The sequence below is a fragment of the Episyrphus balteatus genome, chromosome 3 (genome assembly GCF_945859705.1).
Source record: "Episyrphus balteatus chromosome 3, idEpiBalt1.1, whole genome shotgun sequence".
Taxonomy (NCBI): Eukaryota; Metazoa; Arthropoda; class Insecta; order Diptera; family Syrphidae; genus Episyrphus; species Episyrphus balteatus.
In genome coordinates, this window is record NC_079136.1 from 51,981,771 (window position 1) to 51,999,424 (window position 17,654).

Here is a 17,654-nt window from a genome sequence, read left to right on the forward strand (position 1 = left end):
TACCTACTTCCCAAAAATGCCAAAATGAGTCTGTTGTTTTGAATTTTTCAGCGTTCCCAGAAGTCATCATAATTTCAGATCATCATCTACTTCTTCTGCACTCAAATAATCTAGTCTTTAAAATGATGAACTTATTCTTTGCACTAGCGTCGACCATTTCGTGTAAAGTCTTGACTCTTGCTAGACCTTTCACTATTCACTATCACCTATACGGGAGTTCCTTGAGAACACAAAAAAAAAATATATATACATACATAAATCAAAGCCAACTATACAAAATATTTTCCACTCTTTTTTATTGTTTTATTTTTTCAACTCTCAAATAAATACCTCCCTTTGATGATAGCAATGGATTTTTAATATCAAATTCTAATGGAATCTGAGTTTTTTCACAACAATCAAATTTATAATTTCTCAATAACATAGATAGTCCAATATTAATTTGCATCTTTCCAAATCTCAATCCAACACAATTTCTAGGTCCATCGCCAAATGGTAACCAAGTCATAGGATGTCGTTTCTGAACTTCTTCCGGGCTAAATCGTTCCGGATCAAATTTGTCTGGATTTGGATAAATTTCAGGATCATTTTGAATGGCATCTGCTTGTATCATTAAAATCGTTCCCTTTGGGATTATAAATTTTGGATTTTTAGTTGGATAATCATTGCGACATTTTCGCATCAAGGCCAAACTTGGAGGATATTTGCGAAGTGTTTCTGTAAAATATAAATAAAATTTTTGAATTTTTTTTTTCGAAATTTTCAAGTTTTACACAAAAGAACCTTTAATAACTTTCTCCATGTATGGCATTTCTGACATTGCTTCATATTTAAACTGTCCATTGTGTTGCTCATAACACGAATTAATCTCTGCTCGGAGTTTGTCTTGGATTTCCTGATTACGTGCAAGTTCGTAAAGTGCAAATCCCATGGTCATTGAAGAGGTCTCATAACCGGCTACAAAAAATATAAATGCCTGAGCTGCAATCTGTTCCACTGTCAAACCACTGCCAGAATTCTTCATTTCAATCATCAGATCCATAAAGTCATTCCGTTTGATAGAATTCTTCTCACGATATTCAACAGTCTCTCTAACTACTCGCATAAAAAACTCATGAATTTCATCGTGAATCAAACGCATTCCAAGCTTTTTCGCCAAATTTGGGAATCCAAATATTAGACCTTCAACTATTTTACCGTGTCTGGTTTTTGTGAACGCCTTGACACCAACAACTCGAAATTCTACATTCGGATCTTTGAGACTGTTACACTCGATGCCAAATGCACAAGTTCCAATCACGTCGGTAGTAAACCGTGCCAACAAGTCCTTAATTTCAATCACTGGATCAATTTCCACGGATTTGGAAAGAACTTCCAAAAGTTCATCACAAACTGTCACAATTGTCGGAAACATAAATTTCATTTTGCCCGACTACTCCAGTCAAAGCGTCATTTGACCTTGCGATGAGAGGCACTGTCTGTTTTTATTTCATGGATCAATAGGGGTATATTTAAAAGGCTTAAACCCAATTTCTCACCACCTGATCATTCTTATTAGCGGAGTTATTCACAAAAATGCATTTTTTGGGATATTTTACTTCTAAGCTAATATCTTTGCTCCAGATTATCGTAGACCTAAAAATAAACATACATTCTCTTTCTTATAATATTTTCTATCGTTGTATGTAATTTCATTGTATTTGAGTGAGTAAATATAAAATGGCAGCCATTTAAAGTCAAATTCTTGTTGTAAAAAAACACATTTTTGTCATTATTTCGAAAAAAGCTTATATCATGATTGACATTTTTCTAACCTATTTTGTAGCCCTGTTCATGTCCTGCATTTTACAGAAAAAATGAGCTCTTTATCACCAAAGATGGCCGAGCTATTGATAAATGAACGCATGCAAAACCGGTGCGAAAACACCCAAAAATATCGTTTTTTGGGAATAACTCGACTTCAGAATGTCCTACAGCAAAAAATAAAGCAATGAATTGTTCGTTACAACATTTTCTATCAATTTAGTGCACAATCTTTTTGTTGAAACAAATAAAAAATTAGTAATATTAAGTCAAAGTCGTTTTTTTGTTTAGCAAACTCTTGCCTTATTATTTTGCAAACGGTGTATTCGCTAAGAAAATATAATATTATTGTAGTCCTTTAAATTATCTACAATTTAAAAAAAAATTTAGCTTTCTACGACCCACGGGAGCCGAGCTATTATAATTTTAAGAAAGCATTAATGCGTACGAAAATTCAAAAAAATTTCCCTTGTTTATGATTCGAATACTAGTTGTCGTGAGAGGGGTTGTTTTCATTGTTTCTTGTTATAAGAGAATTTGTCTTATGTTTTTTCGTTGGTCATTTGGACCTTTTTTAAAAAATTAATTTCTCGGCTCGTGTGGGTCGTAGAGAGCTAAATTTTTTTTTAAATTGTAGATAATTTAAAGGACTACAATAATATTATATTTTCTTAGCCAATACTCGCACCGTTTGCAAAATAATAAGGCAAGAGTTTGCTAAACAAAAAAACGACTTTGACTTAATATTACTAATTTTTTATTTGTTTCAACAAAAAGATTGTGCACTAAATTGATAGAAAATGTTGTAACGAACAATTCATTGCTTTATTTTTTGCTGTAGGACATTCTGAAGTCGAGTTATTCCCAAAAAACGATATTTTTGGGTGTTTTCGCACCGGTTTTGCATGCGTTCATTTATCAATAGCTCGGCCATCTTTGGTGATAAAGAGCTCATTTTTTCTGTAAAATGCAGGACATGAACAGGGCTACAAAATAGGTTAGAAAAATGTCAATCATGATATAAGCTTTTTTCGAAATAATGACAAAAATGTGTTTTTTTACAACAAGAATTTGACTTTAAATGGCTGCCATTTTATATTTACTCACTCAAATACAATGAAATTACATACAACGATAGAAAATATTATAAGAAAGAGAATGTATGTTTATTTTTAGGTCTACGATAATCTGGAGCAAAGATATTAGCTTAGAAGTAAAATATCCCAAAAAATGCATTTTTGTGAATAACTCCGCTAATAAGAATGATCAGGTGGTGAGAAATTGGGTTTAAGCCTTTTAAATATACCCCTATTGATCCATGAAATAAAAACTGACAGTGCCTCTCTGCGCAAGGTGAGGCCCTTTTTTCCGACGCTTTGACTGGAGTAGACGTAAATGTCGGTGAAACGGTATTCCGCATTGTTCGCCACTTTTCACCATCAAGAGAAAATAAATGACCCGACAAGGGATCATCTTTTTCATTGGTATACATTCCACGATCACTAAAGTTATGGAAATCTTTGATGAGAATATCTTTAACAAGATCAAGATCCAAAACCAAGATAGCCGGTGTTATAAAGAAATACATTCCAGCAAAGGGTCCAGCGTTCTTGTATTTATCATAGTATTCCTGCATTACATACCGGGCGTGACGTGTTGTCATGTAATCTTTTACACTTCCATATGGAAAAACTGGTTTATCGTGTGGAATTCCAAGTCTTTTCCAATAATTATATCGGCGTTTGATAAAGTAAGCAATTAAACTTGCAGCAGTTATTATGAGGCAGACTAAAGTTGCAATGAAAACCATGATGCCACTAATAAACACCCTGTTTACGTCAAGTGTAAAATGTCAACTGGTGGTTCTTTAAGAAGCTTATGCAGTCGAATATTCAAAATATTATTTATTTTTCTACAGCTTGGACTCTGCAGCTTTAAATCATATCTATAAAGAGTAACGACTTTTTAAATGATACACTCAAAGAAAAACCAGCACTTGCTGATTTATAAAAAATAGGTATACAACAAACGAGAAAAATAACCGATACCGATTCGTCGTTTAGTTGAAATTCAAAGTGGTATGTCAATTGTCTTCATTTGGGAAAATCTAGATCTAGTTTAAACTTACAAACTAATAAAAATCAAGTTACAACCTACTTAGGTTTTTGAGTTCGTTTTCTTCAACTTCTCTAATTATTTGATACCTAACAATTTTCTGTTTATTGTTTTTTTCTTCAGTGTATGAGGAATACCATAAATTTATAAATAAAATTATTATGATATCACTATCTTGAAATGCGCTTGTAGATCGATTTGATGATATAAATTTTGTTTATCATTAATGTTTTTTTTGTTATTGTATTACTCGTATTTGTCCGACCAATATTTTGTTTTTGAAAAATAATAGATTAACTTGCGCATGCTTTTGATTATGTTATCTTTGAAATCTCTAATTTTATTAAATATTATTTTAAAAAATTCCATTATTACTCGTATATTTTGACGGGTAGTTGAAATGATAATATTCGATGAAATAGCCCAAATACTGCAACAGTACCTATTAATAAAAGAACAACGGATTCAGAACAAGTTTCAATGAAATGAAGTTTTTTTTAGTTGATTTTTTTTTGGTCTTTCGAAGAATTTTTGGAAGATTTTTATCTTCAATTTGTTTGAAAAGTCAGAAATATTTTCTTAATTACATATATGCATAACTGGGTCTTACGAACGTGCTTTAAGAGAAAGAATTTTTTAAATTGTTAAAATTTTTTTTCGACTTTTGATAGAATTTGAAAAAAAAAAAAATTAAAATTCGTTCCTCAAAGGAAAAAATTATTTTTCTTAAATAAAATTAAGTTCCGAAAAAAAAATTCAATTTGATTTCTTTTATCCAGTTTTATTTTAAGAAAAAAAAAATCAAAATGGTTAGAACAGTTTGAAAGTAAAAAAAATTGGTTAAGACATAATGTTTTGAAAAAAAAAAAAAAAAAAAAAATAACACAGAGTTGGTATCCCACTTTAACCAAAATTAAAAAAAAAAAATCAATGTTCGAAAATTCGATTTGAAAAAAAGCGTTTCAAATTTGTTTTGAAAAATCAAAATTTTATTTTTTATTTAAACTTAAACTATTACATTAAAATTGAATGAATCATTTATGTATAAAAAGTTCAGAATAAAAGAAACGGGTTTATGGCAAATACACAGAGAAAAATAAGTCACCTTAAATCATTGCCGTATTTAGAGGGGGGAGGGCTTGTTGCAGGGTTTAAACCCGTCCCCCCCCCCCCCCCCCCCGAAATTTTCTTTAGAAAATCATATGATGAGAATTTGTACAATGTACATATACAGATCTGTGCCCAGCACCCCATGACCTTTTAAGGTTTGCGTCAACACAGCAAACTAGGCTGAAAATACAGGTCTGCAAGGAAATCCTTCTTTTAATAAACAATACTTTTCTAAAAGATTTTTGTGTGCTGATTCCGAATCCGAATTGGCCTAGCACGTCACGTTTTTAGGATATACCCGTTAGAAAATCTCGAAAACCCATTTTTTTTTTGCTGTTTTCGAAGCATTATTTTGGCTTAATGTAAACTTTTGTAACTAAACTAGTCACGGTTTGTAAAAGAAAAATTTTTTTCTCTCAAATTCAGTTTCAATCTCCTCAATTTCTCTTTTCTTATTCGAGATATCTAAATTTAAGTAAGTTAGGTAGGTTTGGCATATCTTACAATAAAGAAACTAATCATTAAAAATTTATATTTCTTTCTCCTAAGAACAAAAGTATACCTTTGTAATAGATTTTAGTATGCTGATTTTGAATCCGAATTCAAAAAATTCGATCAGCTCCTGTTTTTGAGATATAGTAATTTTTTTGAGATTTTTTAATCAAAAACTTGATTTTGCGATCCATCTTAAAATCGTGACGTGCTAGATTCTTTTTGACTTCGGATTCGAAATCAGCACATCAAAAACCTTTAGAAGAGTATACTTTCGTTAATAGGAAAGACAAACTTTAAGATTTAGAAGGCAGTGTAACGAATATTTTATCAAAAATAAGATGTTTCTAAATAGAAAAATATTGTATAAAATTACAAAACACTTATAAGTTGTTTTAATGTATTTTATTATAGTTTTCTTTACATATTTGACTTTATATATATACGGGCGTTGAGATTTTACATTTTCCTAAACTAAAGTGTTTTTGTTCATGTGATGGGATTTACTATATAAAAACTGCAGGATTTCAATATTTTTCCTGTTTTTGTCAATTAGTATATTAAAATGTGTGTAAACATAATTAATAAACACAAATTTGGTTCCATATGATAGATCATATGATGAAAAATAAGTCCTTCAAATTTGAGATCAATACGAATATTAGTTTTATTTTTGTACTAGGTCAACCGAATCTAAAAGGGTTATTTTCTACAAATTACTCATATTTTTCAAAAAGCGTTTTAAAAAAATGATACGTGCTAGAATTTTTTTGAAAATAGATTTAGATTCAGGAAAGTCAAATCATTCATAATTTCAAAAAATTATTTGAAGGAGAAAAAAAAAGATAAATTTTGCAGACCAGGGATATGAACAAGAAATGAAATGCAAAATGCCTAAGTATTTGAAACTTTCATTTTAACACGTTAACTAATACTGACGAAAACGGATTATTTTTGTACTTTCTATTTATTTGAATCTTAAACTGGCGCAAAAGTAAACAAAATTTTTTGAAATATTTTGCTGAACTTTGGAACTAGGGGTTAAAATTCGATTTTTCAAATTCATTTTAAATTGACATTTCGTCGCCCTAGTATTGGAGTGCCGTATACGCCAAATTGCATTTTTTGAACTAGGTATGCAGTCGTATGTTTTCGAAGTTGCTCTTTTCAAATCTGCTATCCGTTTTTTTCTATCTTTTTTCGTTGCCGAGATATTCAATATTGTTTTGACAAAAACAAGAAATTTTGGCATTTACGTCAAATTTTTCATGCAATGCAAGAAAATTTTGAGAATTGTTTTGACGTACGTTATGTATTTTTTTGACGTACGTGTATATGAATAAAAGAAACTTCTGATTTTCATGGCGTATACGGCAAACTCATTTTGGACAAAAATTTAAATATTTTGAAAACTAAACGAATTGCAGATGTCCAATAACATGTATATAAATGACAAATTTTAATTATATATCATACTAAAATATCAAAAAATACCAGCGGTTAGTTCTTTCGCAATTATCTTCCGAACATTTAAATGCGATTTCCCAAAAATGTAAAAATGGCGTATACGGCACTTCAATACTAGGGCGACGATTTAATACAAACAAAATTCTTTGAGCTGAAAGATTTCAATCTGAATTCGATATTAAGACCGTGTTGAGTTAAATACAAACCATTAGTAAGAGAAAAGTCCATTTGGCAATGGTATTTTACAAAATAGTTTTTTTGTATAAGGCTTAAGAAAGCTACTAAAAATTTTTTTGATCGCTTATACTCCAGTCAAAGCGTCATTTGACCTTGCGCTGAGAGGCACTGTCTGTTTTTATTTCATGGATCGATGGGGGTATATTTAAAAGGCTTAAACCCAATTTCTCACCACCTGATCATTCTTTTTAGCGGAGTTATTCACAAAAATGCATTTTTTGGGATATTTTACTTCTAAGCTAATATCTTTGCTCCAGATTGTCGTAGACCAAAAAATAAACATACATTCTCTTCCTTATAATATTTCCTATAGTTGTATGTAATTTCATTGTATTTGAGTGAGTAAATACAAAATGGCAGAAATTTAAAGTCAAATTCTTGTTGTTAAAAAACACATTTTTGCCATTATTTCGAAAAAAGCTTATATCATGATTGCCATTTTTCTAACTTATTTTGTAGCCCTGTTTATGTCCTGCATTTTAAAGAAAAAATGAGAGCTCTTTATCACCAAAGATGGCCGAGCTATTGATAAATGAACGCATGCAAAACCGGTGCGAAAACACCCAAAAATATCGTTTTTTGGGAATAACTCGACTTCAGAATGTCCTACGGCAAAAAATAAAGCAATGAATTGTTCGTTACAACATTTTCTATCAATTTAGTACACAATCTTTTTGTTGAAACAAATAAAAAATAAGTAATATTAAGTCAAAGTCGTTTTTTTGTTTAGCAAACTCTTGCCTTATTATTTTGCAAACGGTGCAAGTATTGGCTATTAAAATAAAATATTATTGTAGTCCTTTAAATTATCTACAATTCAAAAAAAAATTTAGCTTTCTACGACCCACGGGAGCCGAGTTATTATAATTTTAGGAAAGCATTTATTCGTACGAAAATTCAAAAAAAATTCCATTGTTTATGATTCGAATACTAGTTCTCAGTGAGAGGGGTTGTTTTCATTGTTTTTTGTTATAAGAGAATTTGTCTTATGTTTTTTCGTTGGTCATTTGGACCTTTTTTAAAAAATTAATTTCTCGGCTCGTGTGGGTCGTAGAGAGCTAAATTTTTTTTTAAATTGTAGATAATTTAAAAGACTACAATAATATTTTATTTTAATAGCCAATACTTGCACCGTTTGCAAAATAATAAGGCAAGAGTTTGCTAAACAAAAAAACGACTTTGACTTAATATTACTTATTTTTTATTTGTTTCAACAAAAAGATTGTGCACTAAATTGATAGAAAATGTTGTAACGAACAATTCATTGCTTTATTTTTTGCCGTAGGACATTCTGAAGTCGAGTTATTCCCAAAAAACGATATTTTTGGGTGTTTTCGCACCGGTTTTGCATGCGTTCATTTATCAATAGCTCGGCCATCTTTGGTGATAAAGAGCTCTCATTTTTTCTTTAAAATGCAGGACATAAACAGGGCTACAAAATAAGTTAGAAAAATGGCAATCATGATATAAGCTTTTTTCGAAATAATGGCAAAAATGTGTTTTTTAACAACAAGAATTTGACTTTAAATGGCTGCCATTTTGTATTTACTCACTCAAATACAATGAAATTACATACAACTATAGAAAATATTATAAGGAAGAGAATGTATGTTTATTTTTTGGTCTACGATAATCTGGAGCAAAGATATTAGCTTAGAAGTAAAATATCCCAAAAAATGCATTTTTGTGAATAACTCCGCTAAAAAGAATGATCAGGTGGTGAGAAATTGGGTTTAAGCCTTTTAAATATACCCCTATCGATCCATGAAATAAAAACTGACAGTGCCTCTCTGCGCAAGGTGAGGCCCTTTTTTCCGACGCTTTGAGTGGAGTATTACGCTCGCAAGGAAAAATATTTTAAGAAAATTTTTTGTCGGTTCTGAGCTAACCCTCCCCGAAATGAAATCCTAGCTTCGACTATGCCTTAAATTAAAATAATGATCACTTTAAATCCCATCTTCTTAAATTCGCTTAATTTGTTTTATTTTTAAAGGGAACTTCATTTCATTTTAATATGAATTTCAATTTAAAAAAAAAAAAAACGAAAAATAATAGAAATTTAAAAATTAGCGCCAGACTTTAGCTTCGAATGGTTTATCACAACTTATCCAACTTATTTCCAACACTGAGATAGGCTGATGGTAAAGCACTCGTCTAGATCAATCCCCGCCAGCAGCTGCCAGTTCTTTTTTTTTTGTTAAAATGTTTCCACATAAAAAATATAATAAGATGATTTTTTGCTTAAATTAAGTGGATTTGTTTTAAATTTGCCAATTCAAGAAATTAAGAAGATTGGTGGTTCACTTACTCGTAATTTAAGACAAATCTGAATAAAGGATTAGTATTTTCAAAAACTCGAAATATATGGCTCATAGTGAAAAAATTCAAATTTTCTACAAGTTTTATCTCAATCATTTTTGTCAAAAATCAAAAATGACCGAGTTATTCACTGAAACCTGATTTTTATACTCAATTTTTTCGAAAAACTCTATCGTTCTATAAAAAAAAATTCACTAATAATTTTTTAAATTCGAAATGTTTTATTCCGATTGGGCTAAGACTTTTGAGAGAAATTTCATGATTTAAAATGAGAAATATTTATCTAAATCAATAGTTGCTTGGATTAAGTATTTATCAAAAAGATGTTAAAAGCAATCACCAAACATTCTGAAACCTGAAATGGATAACCTATTGAATTCCCATTAGTTTTCATACTCTCACTGTACTCGTAAATCTTAGAGTTCTTAAGTCATTTGATAATCTTAAAAAAAAACCTTAAAAGTATTTTTTTTAAGTCTTTAAATGTATGAATCTTCATTTCTCTTGATACAACCCTAATCCAAATCTTTTTATCTCGCTCATATAAAACACAAGACATGCGTTATCCGATCAATTTATGTCAAAACCCTTCTGTCTAGATCATTGCTTACATGTACCTACATAAATGTCTTCTGGTCAATCTATTTCTATGTTAAATTAATTGCAACATGTATTGGCACAAACGTTTGCTATATCTATGTATCTCTTCCAACCTTCATATCCTTTACATTTGTGCTCTTGTGGATTTTTCCCTTTTATGACAAGTGTAGCGGGTACCGCACCATTAAAATGCTCTATGCAATCGACGACGGTTGTATTAATCCTCTTTTGAGAAAAAACATCCATCCGGTATCTGAAGGCGTCTCATCCATCGTTCCCATTAATTGATAATCAATAATGCTGACATCTTGAATTAAGAACAGGAATCTAATTGCGTTTGCTGTTTGCCATATAATCTTAGTTATGTCCTCGTCGTGTCGCCATGGTTTGTTCTAGTTATGGGACATTTATTGGCATCACAAAAAAATCAAAATCTCTCGGATATAAAAAGTCTTTCGAGGAAAAGTTTTTAGTATTTTAAGACAAGGCTCGAAATTTTTGACTGACGAAAAGATCAGCCAAAAGCATTTTGGAGACTTGTGAACTTTTAAAAAGGCTGGCAAAAGTTGCCCTCCTCATTTAACCAATATTTCTGAGCAAGTCACTTCGACTTATAGAAAGATTGGTTTTGATCTTAGTGTCCTCTCCTTATGACGGCTAAAAGAAGAACGCGTGGGGTATTACACGAGAACTAGACCTTGAAGCGTGCACTAAGAGAGCGCCCATTTATGGCATCGATCGTAGCTCATCGATCAGCTATAGCATCAATTAGCACGCTCGAATGGGCAAACATATTGGGCATTTTGCAAATCCACCGATAGAGAACTTGTTGTCCCCTTTTGCACGAGTCTATATACAACTCCCGGATAGATAAGCTAAGCGCCCGATGTGCGTATGTTATAATGTCTGGCCAGCAGCTTGCTGGCTCTAAGACGTCGGTCGTCTCTCAGCGATTTGGGATAAATGGATCGATCAAATTTGTCGATCGTCGATTGGCAACGACTGCGACGACGACAACGATGACGACGACGATATCGAGAGGAACATCGACCGACAACGAGACGACAGCAGCCAGCTCAGTCAACCAGTGCAGCGCAGCGGTTTAGTCATATTAAAGTGCTTATTAATCAATATCAATTGCGAAGTTTGATTTGCGATCGCTTGGTTATGAGAGGAGGCAACTGCTTGATGATGTTGAGATGCCTTCCTGCCAGAGCGTTGGAACGGGGAATAATATAATAATTATTGTGGCCGCACTTGAACTAGTTAGCCGGGCGGTAACTTGATATCCATAAGGAGTGTGCTTTGATCTGGCAGCAGGTTCTGCGCGCATGTGCGCAATGTTCCAGAATTATGTTAATCGACATTACAAGTTTACTAACATCATAATATTAGCGCAGAGGCGGACTGGATTGCAATTGATATACTTGAAGTTTGATCTTGTTGTTGTTGATGTTTTGTCTTGCTTTTTTTTTTGGGGATCGTTAATGATGCACAATGTATTGGATGGGTGGAAGGATGGGATTCGCTTGACTCGGTGCCGATTTGTGAATAATTTCATTAACGTAATAGATGGTTCATGGGAATGGGATGATGATGATGAAGCCTGAGAGATAGAATTGGTGGGGGTAATTTGATTTTTAGTGCCCGAAATGATGATCTGCAAATATTGTGCGGTGTGTTTTTATGAGTTCCTGGTGGGATTTTGTGTTTTCTGCTGCAGGAATAAGGAAATCAAGCATTTATTGTAGCTAATCAATTTTTTCAGGAAGTAAATAGGTATTTCTTCAAAACGATGTGTTCCGTCAAAGAATTGGGTCAGTTTTAATTCTGTTGATGGTAGAAAAAATCTAATAGATTCGTGTTGGCTGGTTTTTACCGGAAAAGAAATTTTTTTCAACAAAATATACAACAGTTAATTTATTAAAGTCTTTAAACTTAATCTGAAGCTTATCTTGATGAGTGCAGTCGATTTTTTACTTGCGAAAACAGTGTGGAGAGTTTTAGTAGTGTATTGATTTATGATCGGGAAGAAAAACAACTCTATCTCAAAAAATATATAAGCGAAATAATATTTCTCGGTTAACATGTTGTTTTGATAAGGTTTGCAAAGGGTTTAATCCATCAATATTAATTTTAAAAGTGTAAAAAGATGACTATACAAAATTATAAACTTTTAAATAAATTTGTATTTTAGATGATTAAAATTTTGACACTTTAAAAAAGCGTTGTATTACCGGAAACATCGACAATTTTTAACTAATAGAAGTTAACATATTTGTAACTACCGGGCGTTCGAAATAAAAAATCGCAGCTGTACGGCCGGGTTCACTGGTCGGAAAAAAAATTCGGGAGCAAGAACTTTGTTAGGTGATTTGAATTGGCTTTAGTGTGCTGAATTCGGAACTGTTTACAGATTTATTCCATTTAGTTCAAATAAAATTTCTTTTTTTAATATCTTTGAGAACAAAATTAATTAATTTTGAAAAACAAAACAAAAATATATAAATACCTTTATGACGTTTAATTATGGCGTTTTGAGATTACATAAGTAGTTTTGTAAAAAACAAAACGCGTTTTTGACCTGTTTATATTCAAGTATTTCAAAAACGTGAAATTTTAATTTTGGATTCGGACTCAGCACAAAAATCATTTAGAAAAGTAGGGTTTAGTTCATGCTCTATTTTCGTTGGGGGTCACTGGGGCGTATGTGTAACATTTATTTAAAAAAAATTCGTCTACTGAGAAAATTTGTTTTTATTTACTCATCGAAATAAAGGCCTTATAAGACATTAATTTACTAATTATTCATATAATTTTCATTTCTATATTCAATATTGTAGATATTAATCATTCAAATGAATAATTTAAAAAAATTAATTCAACGACGTTTATGGTTGCCACCTCATTTCATTTAACGTAATTTAAATTTCTCAATTATTTTATTAATAAAATTGTTTATATTTATATTTGAAAATACAACAACGTCTTTTCATTTATCTTTGTTGTTGATTCAATTTTCTTTTGTTTAATACCTTTGTTCGTTTATATGTTCAAAGTTTACTGCTGTCTTGGGACAGTATAAGCGCCTCAGAATAAATAAACAAAGCTGCGATTGTTAAATTTGTGACAGATAATTTGAAGACTGATACTTATAGTGATTTTGATCATTTTAACTTCAATATTTGAAACTACCATAAAATATTTTCCATTGGAAAAATGTTCTGAAAAAAGCTTCCTTTAGAAGACGTAGAACAAAGAGTACTATATCCTGATGTCTCCTTGTTTTGAACCTTCTTTGTCAGCTTCAATATGTACCAAAGCCAAGAAACAAAAGCCTTATGTTGAAATTCCTCTGCAACTTTAAGTCTCAAGCTATTTTTTTTTTCTCAAAATTCTTGTGTATCATAAACTAGGTACCCGCATTTCGGGCAGAGTACCTACCTAACCCACATGTACACGTACAACACCAGACACCCATCAGAACGACATATTAAAAATTGATTTGGATTCCTCTGCAACAAACAGCAACAAAAATCTTACAAAGTTTCTCTCCCATAGCAAACCAAACCAATTAAATGTGAAACATTCTCCTCAAGGCGAAATCCAGTCAGCTCAGCCCAAGCTTCAAGAAACTTAAAGATTAAGTATGAAGGCGGTGAAGGAGGATCAGAAGAAAACAGACAGAAACCAAAAAAAAAAAAAAGAACGCTTCCATTTATGACTCCATCAGTCATTTGGCGCACAGAGTGCATATATGGTGGCAGCAGAAGCATCCACTCAGCCATCCATCTAGATGCTTCATTATGTAGTTCGCAATTAAGCCCGATGCACAACTGCGAACAAATGGCACAGCAATAAATTTTATCGAATCTCAGGGAAATTTTTTCCCCTACAGAGCAAGTAGTCTCGAGTCTCGCTGTCTCGCATAGCAAAAGATGCGATTCATATGGATAGGCTAAGTGATTCTCTGATTCCAATTTGGAAATATATGTAAAAGCATTTATAGTTTTAGCTAGGCATCTATCTATGACGACATGAAGCCGCCGCTGAAGACTGCGAGAGAGGTGCGCTGGAACTTCTGGCGCAATGTAGGTAGACAGGTTATCCATCTTGACGCGCGTCGTCGTTACTACAGGTGGTGCTTGATTTGCATGTGAACTGTGAATTGACCGCAACGACTACCAACTCTGCGCCTGCTGCTGTTGCTGGCTGATGTAAGAAACAAGCTGTTCTGCCTATCTATCACGCTGTCTAGTGTCTGTCTGTCCGGTTGAGAGGCTTTCCATCTAACAACGATCCTAGCGCTATAATTCCTTTGGTGGGAGAGTGCGAATGCGTATGCTCCTAACGTTCCACCACTGCACACAAACATCAGACGTGTCGTGTAATTAAAAGTCAGAGAAAATGAACATCTTTTACTGTGTGTGGCATTTCTTGAGCTGTCTGTCAATAAATTTCGAATTCAAATTTTCGCGCCATGGGAAATTTTGCCAGACATGGAACGATTCGAACACAGTCCGGCTTTGTGAGAGGTCGGGGTCACTTTGGTGTGATGTGTGATAGTTGAGTGTTTGACGCTGGCGCTGTAGAGAAATGGTTGGGGGACAGAGTTGCCTTAGGCAAATTTCTGAAAGCACTTGAAATAGGAAAAGTTTCAAGACCTCAAAATATGACAACATATTTATGCAAGAACGCAATCTTTACTGTAAAGTTACACGGATCTACAAAAAGAAATATTAAAAGAGATTTTATTCTAGATTTGGGTGGAGTTCTACAGGGTTGAATTTTGGGTCCTCTTTTGTTTATATTTCCGTGATAATCTTACTTTAACATAATATAAGGATCCCTTTGTTTAGTTGCACTTAACATAGATTTAATTCAAAACCGATATCAAAATATCCCAAAGGCAACCCTATTACGATTGTGACTGCGAGGTGTTCAACGCACACGTGCGGTTCGTATATACCATTGGGTGTTATTTGCATTCTGTCAGTTGGAATGAATGAGGGGAACATTTGTTTAAGCCGATGAATTTAGTTTCGCGTAATTGGCCAGGTCAATAGTGGTCAATTATTTTGTTTGAATGACGTGAAGTGGGTTGCGGTTTCTAATGACAGATGATGTGGTGTTAGAATTAAAAGAAGCTATACATTTTAAGGTATGTTGTATCTTGTATAATGTATATGCATCAATAGGTACATGCAGAAAGTTTTATAATGAGTTACTGGTTTTTTTTGGAGAAATGTCTTTGTTTCTTTTAGGGATCTGGTTTTAGTGTTTTTACTTTCACAGAAAATAAAAAATTTGAGAAACGGAAAATGTTATTGAGTATTTTCAATCTGACTTTTCGTTGTGCAGCGGTTTTATTGCAAAAAATAAGTTGGCGATCTCTGTTGATTTAAGCTGTCAAACCTTATAAATGTATTTCTTTGTGTTGAAGTAGGCTGCTGACTGAGCCCAGGGATGGATTCGGCTAACGCAATAGTCGATAGTCAATTAACGACAAATTAATTGTCGTTTTTGACTATCAGCTTTCGACTATCGCGTTATAGTCCAAGATCCCAGGGCCGCCAGACATTACTTATAGTGTATGGATACTGGCTATCTTGTGCCGACGGCCATTTTACCACTTACAGGTGCTAAAGGTACGAAAAATACGTAGTTACTTTTCTTATTTTCTCAAGGCTGATTTTTATATATGATACTCAGGGAACTAATACATTAATTTTTGTAAGCTGCCAGACCCGTCGGATGGGCCTAACACCTTGCCAGACACGCATTTTAGTATACGGGAAAGTTAGATTTTGTTATATGAAGGTCTGGGAAAAAATTTATAACACATTTTGACTTCAGAACTCGAAAGAGTATCAAGACACGAGTCGAAAACCACATTTTGAACAATCGCATCTAGAGTCATTTGGCCGCCATTTTGTTTTTTTAATAAAAATTGCAATTTTTCACATAACTCACGTATTTTTGAATCTACAGAAAAAAAATGTATTGCAAACTTGAAGATAATTTAATTTACTACAATATATGTTAAATTACTTTTTTCGATTATACCTTCGGTTTAAGAGTTAGGTTGGTTTGTATTGCAAACTTGAAGATAATTTAATTTACTACAATATATGTTAAATTACTTTTTTCGATTATACCTTCGGTTTAAGAGTTAGGGTGGTTTTTTTTTGAAACCATATTTTCGTCATATCTCATTTATTTGAGCTTTTTTGAAAATTAACTTGAAGTAAAAGTTGTAGATCTTTTTATTACCTTCAATTATTACATTAACGGTTTTTCGATTTGACAGTCCGTTTTTGATCTGCAGGAAAAAAACTTCAAAAAGGTTCCAATTTTTTAATATAGGAAAAATGTTCTAGTACAGGGTAATTTGCATTAGATATAACAACAACCTAGGCGTGTAGGTTGCACTCAGACAAGAAAAAATTGTATAACTAACACTGCCAGACCCATTCCGACAGCCATTTTTTTTTGCCAGACACCTTAAAGCTTTAAAAAAAAAAATTTTTACTTTACTTATTTTTTCAAGCTTCATTTTTATACATGATACCCATGGAACTAATTCGTTATGAGTTTAAAGGTAGGTATATATTTTTAATAATGTAGTAATTATTGGTATTATTAAGCGTAAACATTTTACTTCAATACTACGGAAGACCCATTAGATTTTATTAATAACAAATCTAGCGAGCATTTGTGCGTGTCTGGTAAGGTGTCAGGCCTATCCGATGGTCCGGCAGCTAACAAAATAATTTTATTGAATTAGTTCCCTGAGTATCATGTATAAAAATGAAGCTTGAGAAAATAAGTAAAGTAAAAAATTTTTTTTTAAAAGCTTTAAGGTGTCTGGCAAAAAAAATGGCTGTCGGAATGGGTCTGGCAGTGTTAGTTATACGATTTTTTCTTGTCTGAGTGCAACCTACACGCCTAGGTTGTTGTTATATCTAATGCAAATTACCCTGTACTAGAACATTTTTCCTATATTAAAAAATTGGAACCTTTTTGAAGCTTTTTTCCTGCAGATCAAAAACGTACTGTCAAATCGAAAAACCGTTAATGTAATAATTGAAGGTAATAAAAAGATCTACAACTTTTACTTCAAGTTAATTTTCAAAAAAGCTCAAATAAATGAGATATGACGAAAATATGGTTTCAAAAAAAAACCAACCTAACTCTTAAACCGAAGGTATAATCGAAAAAAGTAATTTAACATATATTGTAGTAAATTAAATTATCTTCAAAAATACGTGAGTTATGTGAAAAATTGCAATTTTTATTAAAAAAACAAAATGGCGGCCAAATGACTCTAGATGCGATTGTTCAAAATGTGGTTTTCGACTCGTGTCTTGATACTCTTTCGAGTTCTGAAGTCAAAATGTGTTATAAATTTTTTCCCAGACCTTCATATAACAAAATCTAACTTTCCCGTATACTAAAATGCGTGTCTGGCAAGGTGTTAGGCCCATCCGACGGGTCTGGCAGCTTACAAA

The 17,654-nt window shown here is 32.4% G+C and overlaps 1 protein-coding gene across 1 annotated transcript; it reads right to left on the reverse strand.

The window, feature by feature from the left end:
• Positions 1 to 291: 291 nt before the first annotated feature.
• Positions 292 to 3,669, reverse strand: LOC129916310 (probable cytochrome P450 6a23). Its single transcript, XM_055996172.1, has 3 exons — positions 3,185 to 3,669; positions 784 to 1,432; positions 292 to 717 (listed from the first exon to the last, which is right to left on the reverse strand). Exons 1-3 carry the CDS (start codon positions 3,611 to 3,613, stop codon positions 296 to 298), a joined length of 1,500 nt encoding a protein of 499 aa, XP_055852147.1. The 5' UTR covers positions 3,614 to 3,669; the 3' UTR covers positions 292 to 295.
• Between the last annotated feature and the right edge of the window lie 13,985 nt (positions 3,670 to 17,654).

Excerpts from the sequence above, each read along its gene's own strand:
- LOC129916310 (XM_055996172.1), bottom strand. The coding sequence starts at position 3,613 with ATGGTTTTCATTGCAACTTTAGTCTGCCTCATAATAACTGCTGCAAGT. Across the intron at positions 1,433-3,184 it reads CGACATTTACGTCTACTCCA|TCGGGCAAAATGAAATTTAT; the intron begins GTCAAAGCGTCG and ends TGACTGGAGTAG. Across the intron at positions 718-783 it reads CATGGAGAAAGTTATTAAAG|AAACACTTCGCAAATATCCT; the intron begins GTTCTTTTGTGT and ends TATATTTTACAG.